Below are 17,500 nucleotides of genomic sequence, written 5' to 3'. Positions count from 1 at the left end.
CTCTCGGGAGAATCGATGACTGCATCAAAGATGCACTTGTTAGTACACCTGCAAATTCTGAATTGGCTAGTTGTAAATAGCCCCAGGACTATGGAATAAAGGATTATCCCGGACCTACACCGAGGTATTGACGGTGATTCTCAAATATCACAGAACAGAATGTGATACGATGAGATAGAATGCAATAGAATTTTTTCGGAAGAAAGGGAGGATCTGGACAAAATCGATGAAATGGAAGAAATCGGAGTGAATGGAAAAGACAAAATTAATAAGGATGATGAATTCCACGTTCGAACATACTATAACTATAAAACAGTTTCTGAAAATCGAGATGGAAATAAAGAAAATTCTAATTTAGAATTTTTCAAAATAAAAAAAAAAGAGGATCGTTTTTTATGGTTTGAAAAACCTTTTGTAACTCTAGTTTTCGATTATAAAAGATGGAATAGACCAAATCGATATATAAAAAATGATAAAATTGAAAATACTGTAAGAAATGAAATGTCACAATATTTTTTTTATACATGCCAAAGTGATGGAAAAGAACGAATATCTTTTACATATCCCCCCAACCTTTCAACTTTTTTTGAAATGATACAAAAAAAGATCCCTTCATTTACAACAGAAAAAAAAACCTCGGATCAAGTTTATACTTGTTGGAGTTTGGTCAATGAAGAAAAAAAGGAAAATTTAAAAAACGAATTTTTAAATAGAATTGAAGCTTTAGATAAAAAAGGGTCTATTGAAAATATACTGGAAAAAACAACTCGATTTTGTCATAACGAAACTCAAAAAGAATATTTACCTAAAATTTATGATCCATTTTTACATGGGATTTCGCGCGGAAGAATCAAAAAATTATCTCCGTTCCAAATCATAACCAAAACCTATAAAAAAAAGAATATAAGAGGATCTTGGATAAACAAAATTCATGCTATACTTCTGAAGATTAATTCTCAAAAATTTGAGCAAACAATAGAAAAATTTAAAAGAAAGTCTTTATCAATAGAGAAAAAACTTTATTTTTTTTCCGAACCCCAAGAAGAAAAAATTCAGTCAGAAGAAGAAATAAAAATTTTCAAAATTTTATTTGATGTCGTTATAATTTATAATAATGATCAAACTCTTATAAAAAATTTTATTGATTTCCATGAAATCAATAAACAAGTTCCTCAATGGTCATACAAATTAACAAGTGAATTGGAAGAATTGGAAGCTGAAACTGAAGAAAATATACCAACCGAACCTGGAATTCGTTCAAGAAAAGCAAAACGTGTAGTGGTTTTTACTGATTTAAAAGAACCGCATAACGAGATTTATACTAATCTCAAAGATAATCAAAATTCTGATCAAACAGATGAAATGGCTTTGATCCGTTATTCACAACAATCTGATTTTCGTCGAGAGATAATTAAAGGATCCATGCGTTCCCAAAGGCGTAAAACTGTTATTTGGGAATTTTTGCAAGCAAAAGCACATTCGCCCCTTTTTTTTGATAGAATAGATAAATTTTTTTTTTTTTCGTTTGATATATGGGGGCTAAAAAAAAAAATTCTTAGAAATTTCATGTGGAAAAAAAAAATTTTTTTTGATAAAAACGAAGAAGAACAATCAAAAAAAGAAGAACAAAGACGTATAGAAATTGCGGAAACTTGGGATAGCTTCTTATTTGCTCAAATAATAAGAGGTTTTATTTTAGTAACTCAATCTATTCTTAGAAAATATATTATATTACCTTTATTGATAATAATTAAAAATAGCATCCGTATCGTATTATTTCAACTTCCCGAGTGGGAAGAGGATTTAAAGGAGTGGAAACGTGAAATGCATGTTAAATGTACTTATAATGGGGTTCAACTATCCGAAACAGAATTTCCACGAAACTGGTTAACGGATGGTATTCAGATAAAAATCCTATTTCCGTTTTATCTTAAACCTTGGCATAAATATAAATTTCAATCATCTCAGAAGGCTCGACTAAAAAAAACAAAAGGAGAAAAAAATGATTTTCGTTTTTTAACAGTTTGGGGGCTGGAAACTGACCTACCTTTTGGTTCTACCAAACCAAAGCCTTCTTTTTTTAAACCTATTTTTAAAGAATTAAAAAAAAGAATCAAAAAATCCAAAACGAAGTCTTTTCCGGTTTTAAGGATTTTCAAAGAAAGAGCAACAATTTTCCTAAAAGTCGAAAAAGAAATTAAAAACTGGATTATAAAAAACTTGCTTTTTCTAAAAGAAAAAAAAAAAACCTTTCAAAACGAAATAGAATTCCATTAGTTGGCCCGAGAGAAATATATGAATTAAATGAAACTAAAAAAGATTCAATAATGAGTAATCAGATGATTCATGAACTATCTGTTCAAAAAAAATCGACGGAGTGGCCAAATTCTTCACTCAGCGAAAACAAAATAAAAAATGTGATTGATAAAATAAAGACAATCAGAAATCAAACGAAAAAAATTTCAAAAGAAAAAGAAAAACTAACTAATAGTTGTAACAAACTGTGTTATGATTCTAAAATAATTGAGTCATCAAAAAAAAGTTGGCAGACATTAAAAAAAAAAAAAACTCGATTAATTCGTAAATCTTTTTTTTTTTTTCAATTTTGCGTTGAACAACTGTCTATTTCTATTTTTCTAGGTATTATTAATATTCCAAGAATTACTACACAACTTTTTGTTGATTCAACAAAAAAAATTCTTGATGTATATATTTACAAGAATGAGGAAAATGGAGAAAAAAAAAAAAAAAAAAATACCATTTATTTTATTTCGACTATAAAAAATTTCATATCAAAAAAAATTTTTTTAGTTATGACTTATGCTCTTTATCACAAGCATATGTATTTTACAAATTATCACAAATTCAAGTTAGTAACTTTTCTAAATTAAAGTCTTTTTTTGAATATAACATATACATAACATCCTTTTTTGTTAAGAATCAAATAAAAGATTTTTTTAAAGAACAAGGAATCTTTCATTATGAATGGAAAGATAAAACCCTTTTAAATTCCGAAATAAATCAATGGAAAAACTGGTTACGAAGTCATTCTCAATATAATTTACCTCAGATTGCATGGGCTAGATTAGTAACCCAAAAATGGAAAAAAAAACTAAACCAAGACTCTCTAGTTCTAAATCCAAGTTTAAACAAAGTGGATTCATACGAAAAAAAAATTTTTGATAATTACAAAAAACAAAATTTTTGTGAGGCTAACTTATTTTTCAATCCAAAACATAAACAGAATTTCAAAAAGGATTCTATATATAATCTTTTTTGCTACAAATCTATTCATTCTACAGAAAAATTTTTTGATATGTCTACAGGCCTAGAAAATTTTTTAATCTCTTGTTTTCTAGAAAAATATAATATTCGCAGTATAGGGGAAATTTTGCATAGAAAATATTTGGATTGGAGAATTCTCAACTTTTGGTTTAGAAAAAAAGTAAATATTGAGCTTGATACTAGGAGTAAAAAAAAATATATTAAAACTAAAGTTAAGAATTATAAAAGAATTTATAAAATAACTAAGACGAGTCTTGCCAATCAAAAAATAAATTTTTTTGATTGGATGGGAATGAATGAAGAAATACTAAATCCTCGTATAACAAATTTTGACTTTTTTTTCTTTCCAGAATTTTTCTTATTTTCTAGTACATATAAAATGAAACCGTGGGTCATACCAATTAAATCACTTCTTTTCAATTTTAATGAAACAAAAAATGTGAATAAACAGATCACCCTAAAGAAAAAAGGTTTTATACCATCAAACGAAAAAAAATTCCTTCGGTTTTTTAATCTAAATAAAGAAGAAAACGAATCAGCAGGTCAAGAAGAGTTTGAATCAGATAAAGAAACAAAAATAAATACGGAATCAGCTCTATCAAAGCAAGAAAAAAATATTGAAGAAAATTATACAGAATCGAAGATAAAAAAACGTAAAAATAAAAAAAAACCAAAAAGCAATACCGAAGCGGAACTTGACTTATTTCTCAAAAGGTATTCGCGTTTTCAATTGCGATGGAATTGTTTTTTTAATCAAAAAATCCTCAATAATGTAAAAGCATACTGTCTCTTGGTTAGACTAAAAAATCCAACCGAGATAACGATATCTTGTATTGAAAGAGGAGAGATGAGCTTAGATATTCTAATGATTGAGAAGAATTTCACTTTTTCAAAATTAATGAAAAAAGGAATATTGATTGTTGAACCTGTTCGTTTGTCTGTAAAAAACGACGGCCAACTTATTATATATAGAACCATCGGGATTTCATTGGTTCATAAAAATAAACAAAAAATAAGTAAAAGATCAAAAAAAAAAAGCTATATTTATAAAAAAAAAGTTTAAATTTCTTTGTCCCTGAAACTATTCTATCCCCTAAACGACGTAAAGAATTTCGAATTCTAATTTGTTTCAATTTAAAAAAAAAAAATGCAAGGGATAGAAATTCAAAATTTGATACAAATATTCAAAACTTGACCACAGTTTTGAATAAAAAGAAAGATCTTGATAAGGATAAAAAAAACCTAATTAAATTAAAATCCTTTCTTTGGCCCAATTTTCGATTAGAAGATTTAGCTTGTATGAATCGCTATTGGTTTAATACGACTAATGGAAATCATTTCAGTATGATAAGAATACACATGTATACGCGATTTCAAATGCATTAATGGTAGATCCTTTTTACTATATTTTGACTATATATATAGTATTAAGTTACGGTATATGAACAATATATAATATAAGTTACGGTATATGAAAACAATTGGATGCACAAATGTGAGGGATTTTTTTTAATTCAATCTTTATACATGAGATTCATTGAATTAATGACATAGATACCACTCAGAGCGAATTCATAAATAAATTTTTAAAATCCTCCTTTTTTAGATCGAAATTTAAACTTTTTTTTTATAAAATTAAGAATTAATAAGTTGATAATTAAATTCGGATCCTTGTACAAAAAAACTACCATTATTATTACTGATCAGTAAAATTCATATCTTTCAATTCATATTAAAAAGGGAAGGATTTCTTTTTATGATAAAAAATACATTCATTTCATTTCAAGAAAAAAAAGAAGAAAGCAAGGGATCTGTTGAATTTCAAGTAGTCAGTTTCACTAATAAGATACGAAGACTTACTTCACATTTGGAATTGCACAGAAAAGATTATTTATCTCAGAGAGGTCTACGAAAAATTCTGGGAAAACGTCAACGACTGCTGGCTTATTTGTCAAAAAAAAATAGAGTACGTTATAAAGAATTAATTAATCAGTTGAATATTCGGGAATTAAAAACTCGTTAAATTCCAAAATTGTGAATTAGTTAATTTTTTAGATCTTGAATTTTTGAATAAACTTCTTTTTCAGCAATCTAATTCATACCAGAACGAATCAAGGAAAAACTTATGAAGAGACCAGTTACAGGAAAAGATCTTATGATAGTCAATATGGGACCTCACCACCCATCCATGCACGGTGTTCTTCGCTTAATTGTTACTCTAGACGGTGAGGATGTTGTTGATTGTGAACCCATATTGGGTTATTTACACAGAGGAATGGAAAAAATTGCAGAAAACCGAGCAATTATACAATATTTACCTTATGTAACGCGGTGGGATTATTTAGCTACTATGTTTACAGAAGCAATAACAGTAAACGGACCCGAACAATTAGGAAATATTCAAGTTCCTAAAAGAGCCAGCTATATCAGAGTAATTATGCTAGAATTGAGTCGTATAGCTTCTCATCTGTTATGGCTTGGCCCTTTTATGGCAGATATTGGGGCACAGACTCCCTTTTTCTATATTTTCAGAGAACGAGAATTTGTATATGATCTATTCGAAGCTGCCACCGGTATGAGAATGATGCATAATTTTTTTCGTATTGGAGGAATAGCGGCGGATTTACCTTATGGTTGGATAGATAAATGCTTGGATTTTTGTGATTATTTTTTAACAGAGGTTGTTGAATATCAAAAACTTATTACACGAAATCCTATTTTTTTAGAACGAGTTGAAGGCGTTGGGATTATTGGTGGGGAAGAAGCAATAAATTGGGGTTTATCCGGACCAATGTTACGCGCATCCGGAATACCATGGGATCTTCGTAAAGTTGATCGTTATGAGTCTTACGATGAATTTGAATGGGAAATTCAGTGGCAAAAACAAGGAGATTCATTAGCTCGTTATTTAGTACGACTTAGCGAAATGACAGAATCCATCAAAATTATTCAACAGGCTCTGGAAGGACTTCCGGGGGGTCCCTATGAAAATTTAGAAAGCAGAGGCTTTGATAAAAAAAGGAATCCAGAGTGGAATGATTTTGAATATCGATTCATTAGTAAAAAACCTTCCCCTACTTTTGAATTATCGAAACAAGAACTTTACGTAAGAGTTGAAGCTCCAAAAGGGGAATTGGGAATTTTTCTCATAGGAGATCAAAGTGGTTTTCCTTGGAGATGGAAAATCCGACCGCCGGGTTTTATTAATTTGCAAATTCTTCCTGAACTAGTTAAAAGAATGAAATTGGCTGATATTATGACGATACTCGGTAGCATAGATATAATTATGGGAGAAGTTGATCGTTAAAATGATAATTTATGCAACAGAAGTACAAACAATAAATTCTTTTCTTAGATTGGAATCTTTAAAAGAGGTCTATGGACTCATATGGATATTTGTCCCTATATTTTCTCTTGTATTGGGAATCATAACTGGTGTACTAGTAATTGTGTGGTTAGAAAGAGAAATATCTGCAGGGATACAACAACGTATTGGACCTGAATACGCCGGCCCGTTAGGAATTCTTCAAGCTTTAGCCGACGGGACAAAACTACTTTTCAAAGAAGATCTTCGTCCATCTAGAGGAAATACTCCTTTATTTAGTATTGGACCATCTATAGCAGTTATCTCTATTTTACTAAGTTATTCAGTAATTCCTTTTAGCAATCACCTTGTTTTAGCGGATCTCAATATCGGTATTTTTTTATGGATTGCCATCTCAAGTGTTGCTCCGATCGGACTTCTTATGTCAGGATATGGATCAAATAATAAATATTCTTTTTTAGGTGGTCTGCGAGCTGCTGCTCAAGCGATTAGTTATGAAATACCATTAACTCTATGTGTTTTATCAATATCTCTACGTGCGATTCGTTGAAACAGAAAGGTTTATTCCGTTTCTTCTAGATAAAAAAAAAATGAAAAAAAAAACGGAATATATATATTTATCTTTCGGGTTTATCTTAATAAAAGGAATTTGAATTTGATAGTTATATATGAGTGAAAAAAAACTGCTCAGAAATTAGCAGTAAAAAGAAAAATTAAGTCTCATTTCCTATGTACAAAGGTTAAATGGAAATAAACGTAAGCGTAAGAATCGCTTTACCCCAAGGTTGGTTGATTAGTCAGCCGGGCTTGAAGCGGGTTAAAAAAAATATTAACCGTATGACGTTTTCACTATCAGTTATATAAATTACTATACATATACATATATTACAAAGTGATCGGCAATTAGGTAAAAACGCGTGGATGGTTAGAAACACCAAAATACACAAAGAATTTGTAATAGAGATTAACCAAATTGAAAAGGATATTTATGCATAACATAAGATAACAAAAAAAGAAGGTTAATTGGGGCTTGAAATTTGTAGAAATTATCAGGCAGTACTCCCCAAGATTCCGATTCAGAGTATGCTCCCATCCACCGATAAATGTAATGACTATCAGAAACGAAATAATCCTTTATTTTTTTTTAAGTCCACCTACTTTTTTTCTAAAAAAGAAAGAAAGAAGAATAGGAACGAAACAAGTATATTTTTTTTTATAGATTTCGAAAATAAAATAGAATTTCTATCATGAATAAGAAACTAATAGGATGTTTAATTCTTTTTCGTAATTGAAAAACACGACGGGCTGAAAAACCTAGGTTTAGTTTTACAAGGGGTGCTTTATTAAAGGATTAAGTTATTACTCAACAAATAGAAATTAAAATTTGTAAAGGATGAGATGAATTCCGAAGCGCGTTTTTTAGTTTTAGAATTTGAGCAGACAGAATTCCATTGGTATAATTCGGGACCCCAGATATATTTCTATTTAATCCATTTTAGAACACATCATATCCATCTAAATAATACTAATCTGGTCCTTATATTTATTTACGGCCCCCGAGGAGCCGTATGAGGCGAAAACCTCATGTACGGTTTTGTAATAGCGGTGAGAATAGTAATGTTATCACCGACTAGGATTATCTAACAGTTTAAGTACAGTTGATATAGTTGAGGCACAATCAAAATATGGTTTTTGGGGATGGAATTTGTGGCGTCAACCTATAGGTTTTATCATTTTTCTAATTTCTTCCCTAGCAGAATGCGAGAGGTTACCTTTTGATTTACCAGAAGCGGAAGAAGAATTAATAGCAGGTTATCAAACTGAATATTCCGGTATCAAATTTGGTTTATTTTATGTTGCTTCTTATCTAAATCTATTAATTTCCTCATTATTTGTAACAGTTCTATACTTAGGCGGTTGGAATATTTCTATTCCGTATATATCTATGCTGGAGCTATTTGAAAAGGATCAAATTTTTGGAACAACAATTGGTATCTTTATTACATTAGCTAAAACTTATTTGTTCTTGTTCATTTCTATCGCAACCAGATGGACTTTACCTAGGCTAAGAATGGATCAACTATTAAATCTTGGATGGAAATTTCTTTTACCGATTTCCCTTGGTAATCTATTATTAACAACTTCTTTCCAACTCTTTTCACTCTAAATTGAAAATCAATCCAAGATATTCATTACTTGTTTTAAACAAGAGAAAGAAACAAAGATCAAATTATTCATAGATAATTACAATATGCTTCCTATGATAACCGGGTTCATGAATTATGGTCAACAAACCCTACGAGCTGCAAGGTATATTGGTCAGGGTTTCATGATTACCTTATCCCACACAAATCGTTTACCTGTAACTATTCAATATCCCTATGAAAAATTAATAACATCAGAACGTTTCCGCGGTCGAATCCATTTCGAATTTGATAAATGCATTGCTTGTGAAGTATGTGTTCGAGTATGTCCTATAGATCTGCCGGTTGTTGATTGGAAATTGGAAACTAATATTCGAAAAAAACGATTGCTTAATTACAGTATTGATTTTGGAATTTGTATATTTTGTGGTAATTGTGTTGAGTATTGTCCAACAAATTGTTTGTCAATGACTGAAGAATATGAGTTTTCAACTTATGATCGTCACGAGTTGAATTATAATCAAATCGCTTTGGGGCGTTTACCAATGTCAGTAATTGACGATTATACTATTCGAACAATTTTGAATTCACCTCAAACAAAAAATGGGTAAACCCATTAATTTTATTAAAAAAAGAATGCAAAACTGTTGAATTATATTATATAAAGAATTTAATTAAAAACTTGTATTTATAGAATAATATTAAGTATTAAGGCTCATCCTTTTAATATAATATTTTCGTAATTATTATCTTGCTTGAAATAGATAGGTTGAAAATATTAGAATAAAAAAGCGAAACTGTCTAATAATTGTATCTACATCAATTAATATTCATTAGATTCTAATTTCACTCTATTAGAAACATATTAAAAAAAAATTCCCCGGTTAAATTAATAAGGTCATGAAAAGGATTTCTATTTTTTCTTTTTTTAATAATATAATGGATTTGCCTGGAAAAATACATGATTTTCTTTTAGTTTTTCTGGGATCTGGTCTTCTAGTAGGAGGTCTGGGAGTGGTATTACTTCCTAACCCAATATTTTCAGCCTTTTCCTTAGGATTTGTTCTTGTTTGTATATCTTTATTGTATATTCTAGCAAATTCCCATTTTGTAGCTGCTGCACAACTCCTTATTTACGTGGGAGCCATAAATGTTTTAATCATATTTGCTGTGATGTTCATGAATGATTCCGAATATTCCATAGATTTCAATCTGTGGACTGTTGGGAATGGGATTACTTCAGTGGTTTGTACAACTATTCTTTTTTCATTAATTTCTACTATTCTCGATACGTCATGGTACGGGGTTATTTGGACTACAAGATTAAACCAGATTTTAGAACAAGATTTAATAAGTAATAGTCAACAAATAGGAATTCATTTATCAACAGATTTTTTTCTTCCATTTGAACTCATTTCAATAATTCTTTTAGTTGCTTTGATAGGTGCAATTTCTGTGGCTCGTCAATAAAAAAGGTTCCAATTAGTAAAGACCAAAGAAAACTTTGTGTTTGTGTATGTTATGATATTTTTTTCCGTTCATTCAATTTGATTGAATACTATTTCATTTTTTAAATATAAATTTTTATATTTTATATATATTTGAAATTTTTTCCCTAATATAGTTTTTATTCGTACTTTGTTGTTATATTCTAGTTGATTGAATCCGGTGAATTGTTTTTATTATTCATATTGATAATGAATCAAAATTGATAAGGAGTTGCTCAATGATACTCGAACATGTACTTGTTTTGAGTGCCTATTTATTTTTGATTGGTCTTTATGGATTGATCACGAGTCGAAATATGGTTAGGGCTCTTATGTGCCTTGAACTTATACTCAATGCAGTTAATATGAATCTCGTAACATTTGCTGATTTTTTTGATAATTCCCAACTAAAAGGGGATATTTTCTGCATTTTTGTTATAGCAATTGCAGCCGCTGAAGCAGCTATTGGATTAGCTATAGTCTCGTCAATTTATCGTAACAGAAAATCAACTCGCATCAACCAATCGACCTTATTAAATAAGTAGCATAAATCAAAAAATTATAGGTTTAAATTTGCATATATGATAGGTTATGACTTACTAGATTAAATTTGTGAAAATTTAAGAAATCAAAGTATTTTAGCCCCATTTTTTACCAATTGAGCCAGAATTCATTAAAAAATTCTATTAAAAGAAATCATTGCTTCATCTAGTATTTTAATTTAATATATCATTTAGTTATAAGTTTACTAGATTGAAAATTTATGACATTAAAAAAACTATAGATCCTATGTCACATTCAGTAAAAATTTATGATACCTGTATAGGATGTACTCAGTGTGTCCGAGCATGTCCTACAGACGTATTAGAAATGATACCTTGGGATGGATGTAAAGCTAAGCAAATAGCTTCTGCCCCAAGAACCGAGGATTGTGTTGGTTGTAAGAGATGTGAATCTGCCTGTCCAACGGATTTTTTGAGCGTTCGAGTTTATTTATGGCATGAAACAACTCGAAGCATGGGTCTAGCTTATTAATACGTTACCGAAAACCTGATTTGAATAAATTTGGAATACATTTTATTTTTTTTATTGACAAGTACTCGTACTCAAAAAAGTTCAATTATATTTTTTTATTTATATATTTTTTTGAGTACGCGTTCTTTGGACCTGGTGTATCTTGTCTTTACCACGAATGATTTTCCTTGGTTAACAATAATTGTTGTTTTTCCAATATCTGCCGGTTCATTAATGTTATTTCTCCCGCATAGGGGAAATAAAGTTAATAAGTGGTATACTATATGCATTTGTATCTTAGAACTTCTTCTAACGACTTACGCTTTTTGTTATAATTTTAAACTGGACGATCCATTAATTCAACTGTCCGAAGATTATAAATGGATCAATCTTTTTGATTTTTATTGGAGACTGGGAATAGATGGACTTTCTATAGGAACGATTTTACTGACCGGATTTATTACTACTTTAGCTACTTTAGCGGCTTTTCCAGTTACTCGGGATTCCCGATTATTCTATTTCCTGATGTTAGCAATGTACAGCGGCCAAATAGGATCGTTTTCTTCTCGGGATATTTTACTTTTTTTCATCATGTGGGAATTAGAATTAATTCCCGTTTATCTCCTTTTATCCATGTGGGGTGGAAAGAAACGTTTGTATTCAGCTACAAAATTTATTTTATACACTGCAGGAAGTTCTATTTTTTTATTAATAGGAGTTTTAGGTATAAGTTTATATGGTTCGAACGAACCAACATTAAATTTAGAACTATTAGGGAATCAAGCCTATCCGGTCACACTCGAAATACTCTTTTATATTGGATTTCTTATTGCTTTTGCCGTCAAATCACCGATTATACCTTTACATACTTGGTTACCTGACACCCACGGCGAGGCACATTACAGTACCTGTATGCTTCTCGCTGGAATCTTATTAAAAATGGGAGCATATGGATTGGTTCGAATCAATATGGAATTATTACCTCACGCTCATTCTATGTTTTCTCCTTGGTTGATGGTAGTCGGTACAATCCAAATAATTTATGCAGCTTCAACATCTCCCGGTCAACGTAATTTAAAAAAGAGAATAGCCTATTCTTCTGTATCTCATATGGGTTTTATAATTATAGGTATTGGTTCTATAACGGATCCTGGGCTTAATGGAGCTATTTTACAAATAATCTCTCATGGATTTATTGGCGCTGCACTTTTTTTCTTGGCAGGAACTAGTTATGATAGAATCCGGCTTGTTTATCTTGATGAAATGGGTGGAATGGCTATCTCCATTCCAAAGATATTTACAATGTTCACTATCTTATCGATGGCTTCCCTTGCATTACCGGGCATGAGTGGTTTTGTTGCCGAATTAATCGTTTTTTTTGGAATAATTACCAGCCAAAAATATTTCTTAATTTCAAAAATTTTAATTATTTTTGTAATGGCAATTGGAATGATATTAACTCCTATATATTTATTATCTATGTCACGTCAAATGTTCTATGGATACAAGTTAATTAATGCCAAAAACTTTTCTTTTTTTGATTCTGGACCCCGAGAGTTATTTCTTTCAATCTCTATTCTTCTACCCATAATTGGTATTGGGATTTATCCTGATTTTGTGCTCTCATTAGCAAGTGACAAGGTCGAATCCATTTTATCTAATTATTTTTATGGATAGTTTTCAGGAAATAAAAAAAAACATTAAATTGAATTATAATAAGAAGTCTTTGCTTTTTGTATTGTGAGAACCTTTTGAATCATTGTACTACTTGATTCAAAAGGTTCTTGATGATTTACTACTAAAACTAAATTAGATTTCTTAACTTAGATGAAGTTATATATAGATGCTATTTTTTTTATTTGGATTCTTTTCTTTTTTTGTTAATGTTTTAGTTAATTCGATGTAAATGAACCATAACTATGTAAACCTATTCCTAAAAGATTGACGCCAAAATAGCATATCCAAATTAAAAGAAAACCTAGCGAAGCCACAATTGCAGAATTTATACCTCGAGCATTCCTATTTGTTTTAATATGTAAATAAATTGCGAAGATGGTCCAAGTAATAAATGCCCAGGTTTCTTTCGGATCCCAATTCCAATATGAACCCCATGTTTCATTAGCCCATACAGCTCCTGAAAGAATGCCGACGGTTAAAAAGATAAATCCGAGACTAATAATACGAAAACTCCAATAATCTAATTGTTCAATCAATTGATACCTATAATAATTTCTAGAAAAACTAAAATTAATATTTTGTTGTAGTAAAATAGAATTTCTTTCATTTATGTAGTAAAGTACATCAAAAGAAAATAATTCATTTAATAACATTTTATTTTTCATATTCTTTTTCCAAAAAGTAGATCCGACCTTGCGAAATGTAATGACTAGAAGAGCTATTGATAATAATGATCCGCATAACAGAGCGCCATAGCCTAATATCATCATACTTACGTGCATCATTAACCACTGGGACTGGAGAGCTGGTACTAATATTGCAGACTGAGGCATGTTGTTTAAAAGACCTGAAGTAGCAAAACCCTGAATAAAAATAGCACTTGGCGCAGTTATTGCGTTTAAGTGATTTTTTTTTTTTTTATTAAAATAGGAAACTATATGAATAATTGCAAAAGCCCATGAAAGAAAAATTAATGATTCATATAAATTGCTTAATGGAAAATGTCCTGAATAAATCCAACGCGTAAATAATAATCCTGTTATACCAAAAAACGTAATTACGATTCCTTTATCTGATGAATCAAAAAATCCTATGATTTCATCTAAATTAACTAATAAAGTTAAAAAATAAATTAGTAGTACAATTGAAACGACCGAAAAAGATATATGAGTTAATATATGCTCTAAAATTGAAAAAATCATAAAAAATTTGTTAAAAATTAATAAATTAATACTAGGTTTTACCCGATTTTAGAAAACAAGTCGGGTATTAATTTGATTATAAAACTTATAATATCTCTTTTATAAGATCTTATGCCGCTACTCGGACTCGAACCGAGATGCTCTAGCACTGCTTCCTAAGAGCAGCGTGTCTACCAATTTCACCATAGCGGCAACTTGTTCAAAATAATACTAACAAGTTTTTACTCAATCGTCGAGATTCAAATTTTAAATAAAGAAGCTAATTTAATGGAATTTAAAATTGATTTTATTACTAAAAAAATGCTTTTTCTAAAAATTAAAACTTCTCCAAAATCCTTAGAAATTTTAACTAAAATTTGCCTAAGTTGCTCAAGAAAAATGAAAAACAACAATTGTCAAAATATCTATTTTCATGCATCTTTTTATATTGTACAAACATAATATTTTTTGATCGCTTAAAAAAAATATCATATATTATTACTTATTAGTATCTAATATTCACTTAATCGTGGATAGATACTTTTATAACTTTGATTCCAAGTAAAGAATATAAGAATTAAGAGAAATAATAATTCCTAAAGGTATAAAGTGAAAAATTTTTGACTTAAATTAATTTAAAGAACCTGTTGATTTCGCTAAAAGATCTTGTATTTCCTAGTTAAGAGGAAATACAAGATCTTTATTTATTTTTTTATTGATGGGGAAAGTAATAACCCCCCCTTTTTTTTACAAAATCAATAGGAATCTTTCGTATATTTCGTATATATATATATTATCTTTTTTTTTTTTTTTTTTGGTTCCTATAGATTTTTTTAATTTATATGTATTCTAAAAAATTGGTTTTTACGTTAGGCTAATTCTAATGATTCTAGTGTTTTTTATTTATTTTGTTGTACAAAAAAACTTTTTGAATTACCTGTAGAAAGCGATTTCCCTAAGGAAAAAGCTTTCAACGATGTCCAATATCCCTTCCTTTTCCAAATTTTTTTACGAATACGCTTTTTCGAGATAGAAGTACGTTTTTTTGGAACTGCCATTCAAAAATGAAAAAAGTTTTTCAGTGGTATAATTGGATGTCAAAGACATTTATTATTCTATTCTTTCGTACTCCATATTGAGTAATTTTTTTCTTTCAAATTTTATTATATATTATTTTTCAAACAAAACAGACATTCAAAAGTTTAAAACCCAACTATTTTTTCCCTTTTTCTTGAAAAATTTTTTGTATTTAACGTTTTAAATCCGTATAAGAGTGCTCATTTAATTAATCTATACTGATAGATTTAGATTATATTAGAAAAAATTTTATTAAATTTCTTCACTTCATATGTAAAAAAAAATATCGATTATAATAATATTTCTTGAAAAAAAAAAGCTCACTTAGTGTACTGGAAGACAATCACTAAATTCCATAATTCAATAATAATTCTAAATAATCAAACCCAAATAACTTTTTTTTATACTTAATATTAAGTATTTTTTTGTCGTGTAAATCTTTGTTCTATTCTTAATATATGTATATAAATTATTGTAATACGGAATTATAATTCACTTTTTCTGTATCTGCATAAAATCAAAATTTTTTTTAGTAGTAAAAAAAAAAAAGACAAATCGTTTTTTTTACAGTAACTTAGTAATATTAGTTAATAACTTCTAATTTTTTGATTTGAATATATTTCTTTTCAAAGGTTTATGAAGGATTATACTAATTCGAAAAAATTTCTATTTAAGTTTGAAAAAATGCGCTTTTTTATTATCCCCTTTGAAAAAATATATATATATACAAACCAGTGAATAAGAAATAATAAATTTAAGAATAAAATAAAAAGGGTTTTTTATTTTATGGAACATACATATCAATATTCATGGATCATCCCTTTCATTCCACTTCCAGTACCTATTTTACTCGGAGCTGGACTTCTACTTTTTCCGACAGCAACAAAAAACCTTCGACGTATGTGGACGTTTCTGAGTATTTTTTTGTTAAGTATAGTTATGATCTTTTCGCTCTATCTATCTATTCAACAAATTTTTCTAAGTTGCATTCATCAAAATGTATGGTCTTGGACCATAAATAATGAATTTTCTTTTGAGTTCGGTTACTTTATTGATCCACTTACTTCTATTATGTCAATATTAATTACAACTGTTGGAATTTTGGTTCTGATTTATAGTGATAATTATATGTCTCATGATCAAGGATATCTGAGGTTTTTTGCTTATATGGGTTTTTTTAATACTTCAATGTTAGGATTAGTTACTAGTTCTAATTTGATCCAAGTTTATTTTTTTTGGGAATTAGTTGGAATGTGTTCGTATTTATTAATAGGTTTTTGGTTCACACGACCTATTGCAGCGAATGCCTGTCAAAAAGCTTTTGTAACCAATCGTGTAGGGGATTTTGGTTTATTATTAGGAATTTTAGGTCTTTATTGGATAACTGGCAGTTTCGAATTTCAAGATTTGTTCGAAATATTCAATAATTTAATATTAAATAATAGAATAAATCTCTTATTCCTTACTTTGTGTGCATTTCTATTATTTGTGGGTCCTATTGCTAAATCTGCACAATTTCCTCTTCATGTATGGTTGCCGGATGCCATGGAGGGCCCTACTCCTATTTCGGCTCTTATACATGCTGCTACTATGGTAGCAGCGGGAATTTTTCTTGTAGCTCGTCTTCTTCCTCTTTTTATAGTTATCCCTTCTATAATGTATATAATATCTTTGATAGGTATAATAACAGTACTCTTAGGAGCCACTTTAGCTCTTGCTCAAAAAGATATTAAGAGAGGTTTAGCCTATTCTACAATGTCTCAACTGGGTTATATGATGTTAGCTCTAGGTATGGGGTCTTATAGATCCGCTTTATTTCATTTGATTACTCATGCTTATTCGAAAGCTTTGTTGTTTTTAGGATCTGGATCCATTATTCATTCAATGGAAGCTATAGTTGGCTATTCTCCTGATAAAAGTCAGAATATGATTCTTATGGGTGGTTTGACAAAACATGTGCCGATTACAAAAACTGCCTTTTTAGTAGGAACACTCTCACTTTGTGGTATTCCCCCCCTTGCTTGTTTTTGGTCTAAAGATGAAATTCTTAATGATAGTTTGTTATTTTCGCCAATTTTTGCAATAATAGCTTGTTCAACAGCGGGATTAACCGCATTTTATATGTTTCGGATTTATTTACTTACTTTTGAAGGCCATTTAAACACTTATTTTATAAATTATAGTGGAAAAAAAAGTAGCTCCTTCTATTCAATTTCTTTATGGGGTAAAGAAGAAGATAAAAAACTTAATAGGAATTTTGGGTTAGTACCATTATTAACAATGAATAATACGAAAAGAGCTTCTTTTTTT

General features: G+C 29.4%; 3 protein-coding genes and 1 pseudogene across 4 annotated transcripts; all 4 read left to right on the top strand.

Moving 5' to 3' along the window:
* The first annotated feature begins 195 nt into the window (after positions 1 to 195).
* On the top strand, positions 196 to 12,938 carry LOC125595941 (protein TIC 214-like). Its single transcript, XM_048771317.1, has one exon. It carries the CDS (start codon positions 232 to 234, stop codon positions 2,275 to 2,277), a length of 2,046 nt encoding a protein of 681 aa, XP_048627274.1. The 5' UTR covers positions 196 to 231; the 3' UTR covers positions 2,278 to 12,938.
* LOC125595949 (protein TIC 214-like) lies at positions 3,317 to 12,938 on the top strand. Its single transcript, XM_048771325.1, has one exon. The coding sequence runs from the start codon at positions 3,317 to 3,319 to the stop codon at positions 4,346 to 4,348; it is 1,032 nt and encodes a 343-aa protein (XP_048627282.1). The 3' UTR covers positions 4,349 to 12,938.
* Positions 5,411 to 12,938, top strand: LOC125595945 (NAD(P)H-quinone oxidoreductase subunit H, chloroplastic). Its single transcript, XM_048771321.1, has one exon. The coding sequence runs from the start codon at positions 5,411 to 5,413 to the stop codon at positions 6,590 to 6,592; it is 1,182 nt and encodes a 393-aa protein (XP_048627278.1). The 3' UTR covers positions 6,593 to 12,938.
* LOC125595951 lies at positions 6,594 to 12,938 on the top strand (annotated as a pseudogene). Its single transcript, XR_007330726.1, has 2 exons — positions 6,594 to 7,146; positions 8,248 to 12,938. The product of XR_007330726.1 is annotated as an NAD(P)H-quinone oxidoreductase subunit 1, chloroplastic-like (transcript).
* Positions 12,939 to 17,500: the final 4,562 nt, after the last annotated feature.

This window comes from Brassica napus, unplaced genomic scaffold, assembly GCF_020379485.1.
Source record: "Brassica napus cultivar Da-Ae unplaced genomic scaffold, Da-Ae ScsIHWf_10;HRSCAF=17, whole genome shotgun sequence".
NCBI classification, from domain to species: domain Eukaryota; kingdom Viridiplantae; phylum Streptophyta; class Magnoliopsida; order Brassicales; family Brassicaceae; genus Brassica; species Brassica napus.
This window is presented reverse-complemented; position numbering and strand designations above follow the sequence as displayed.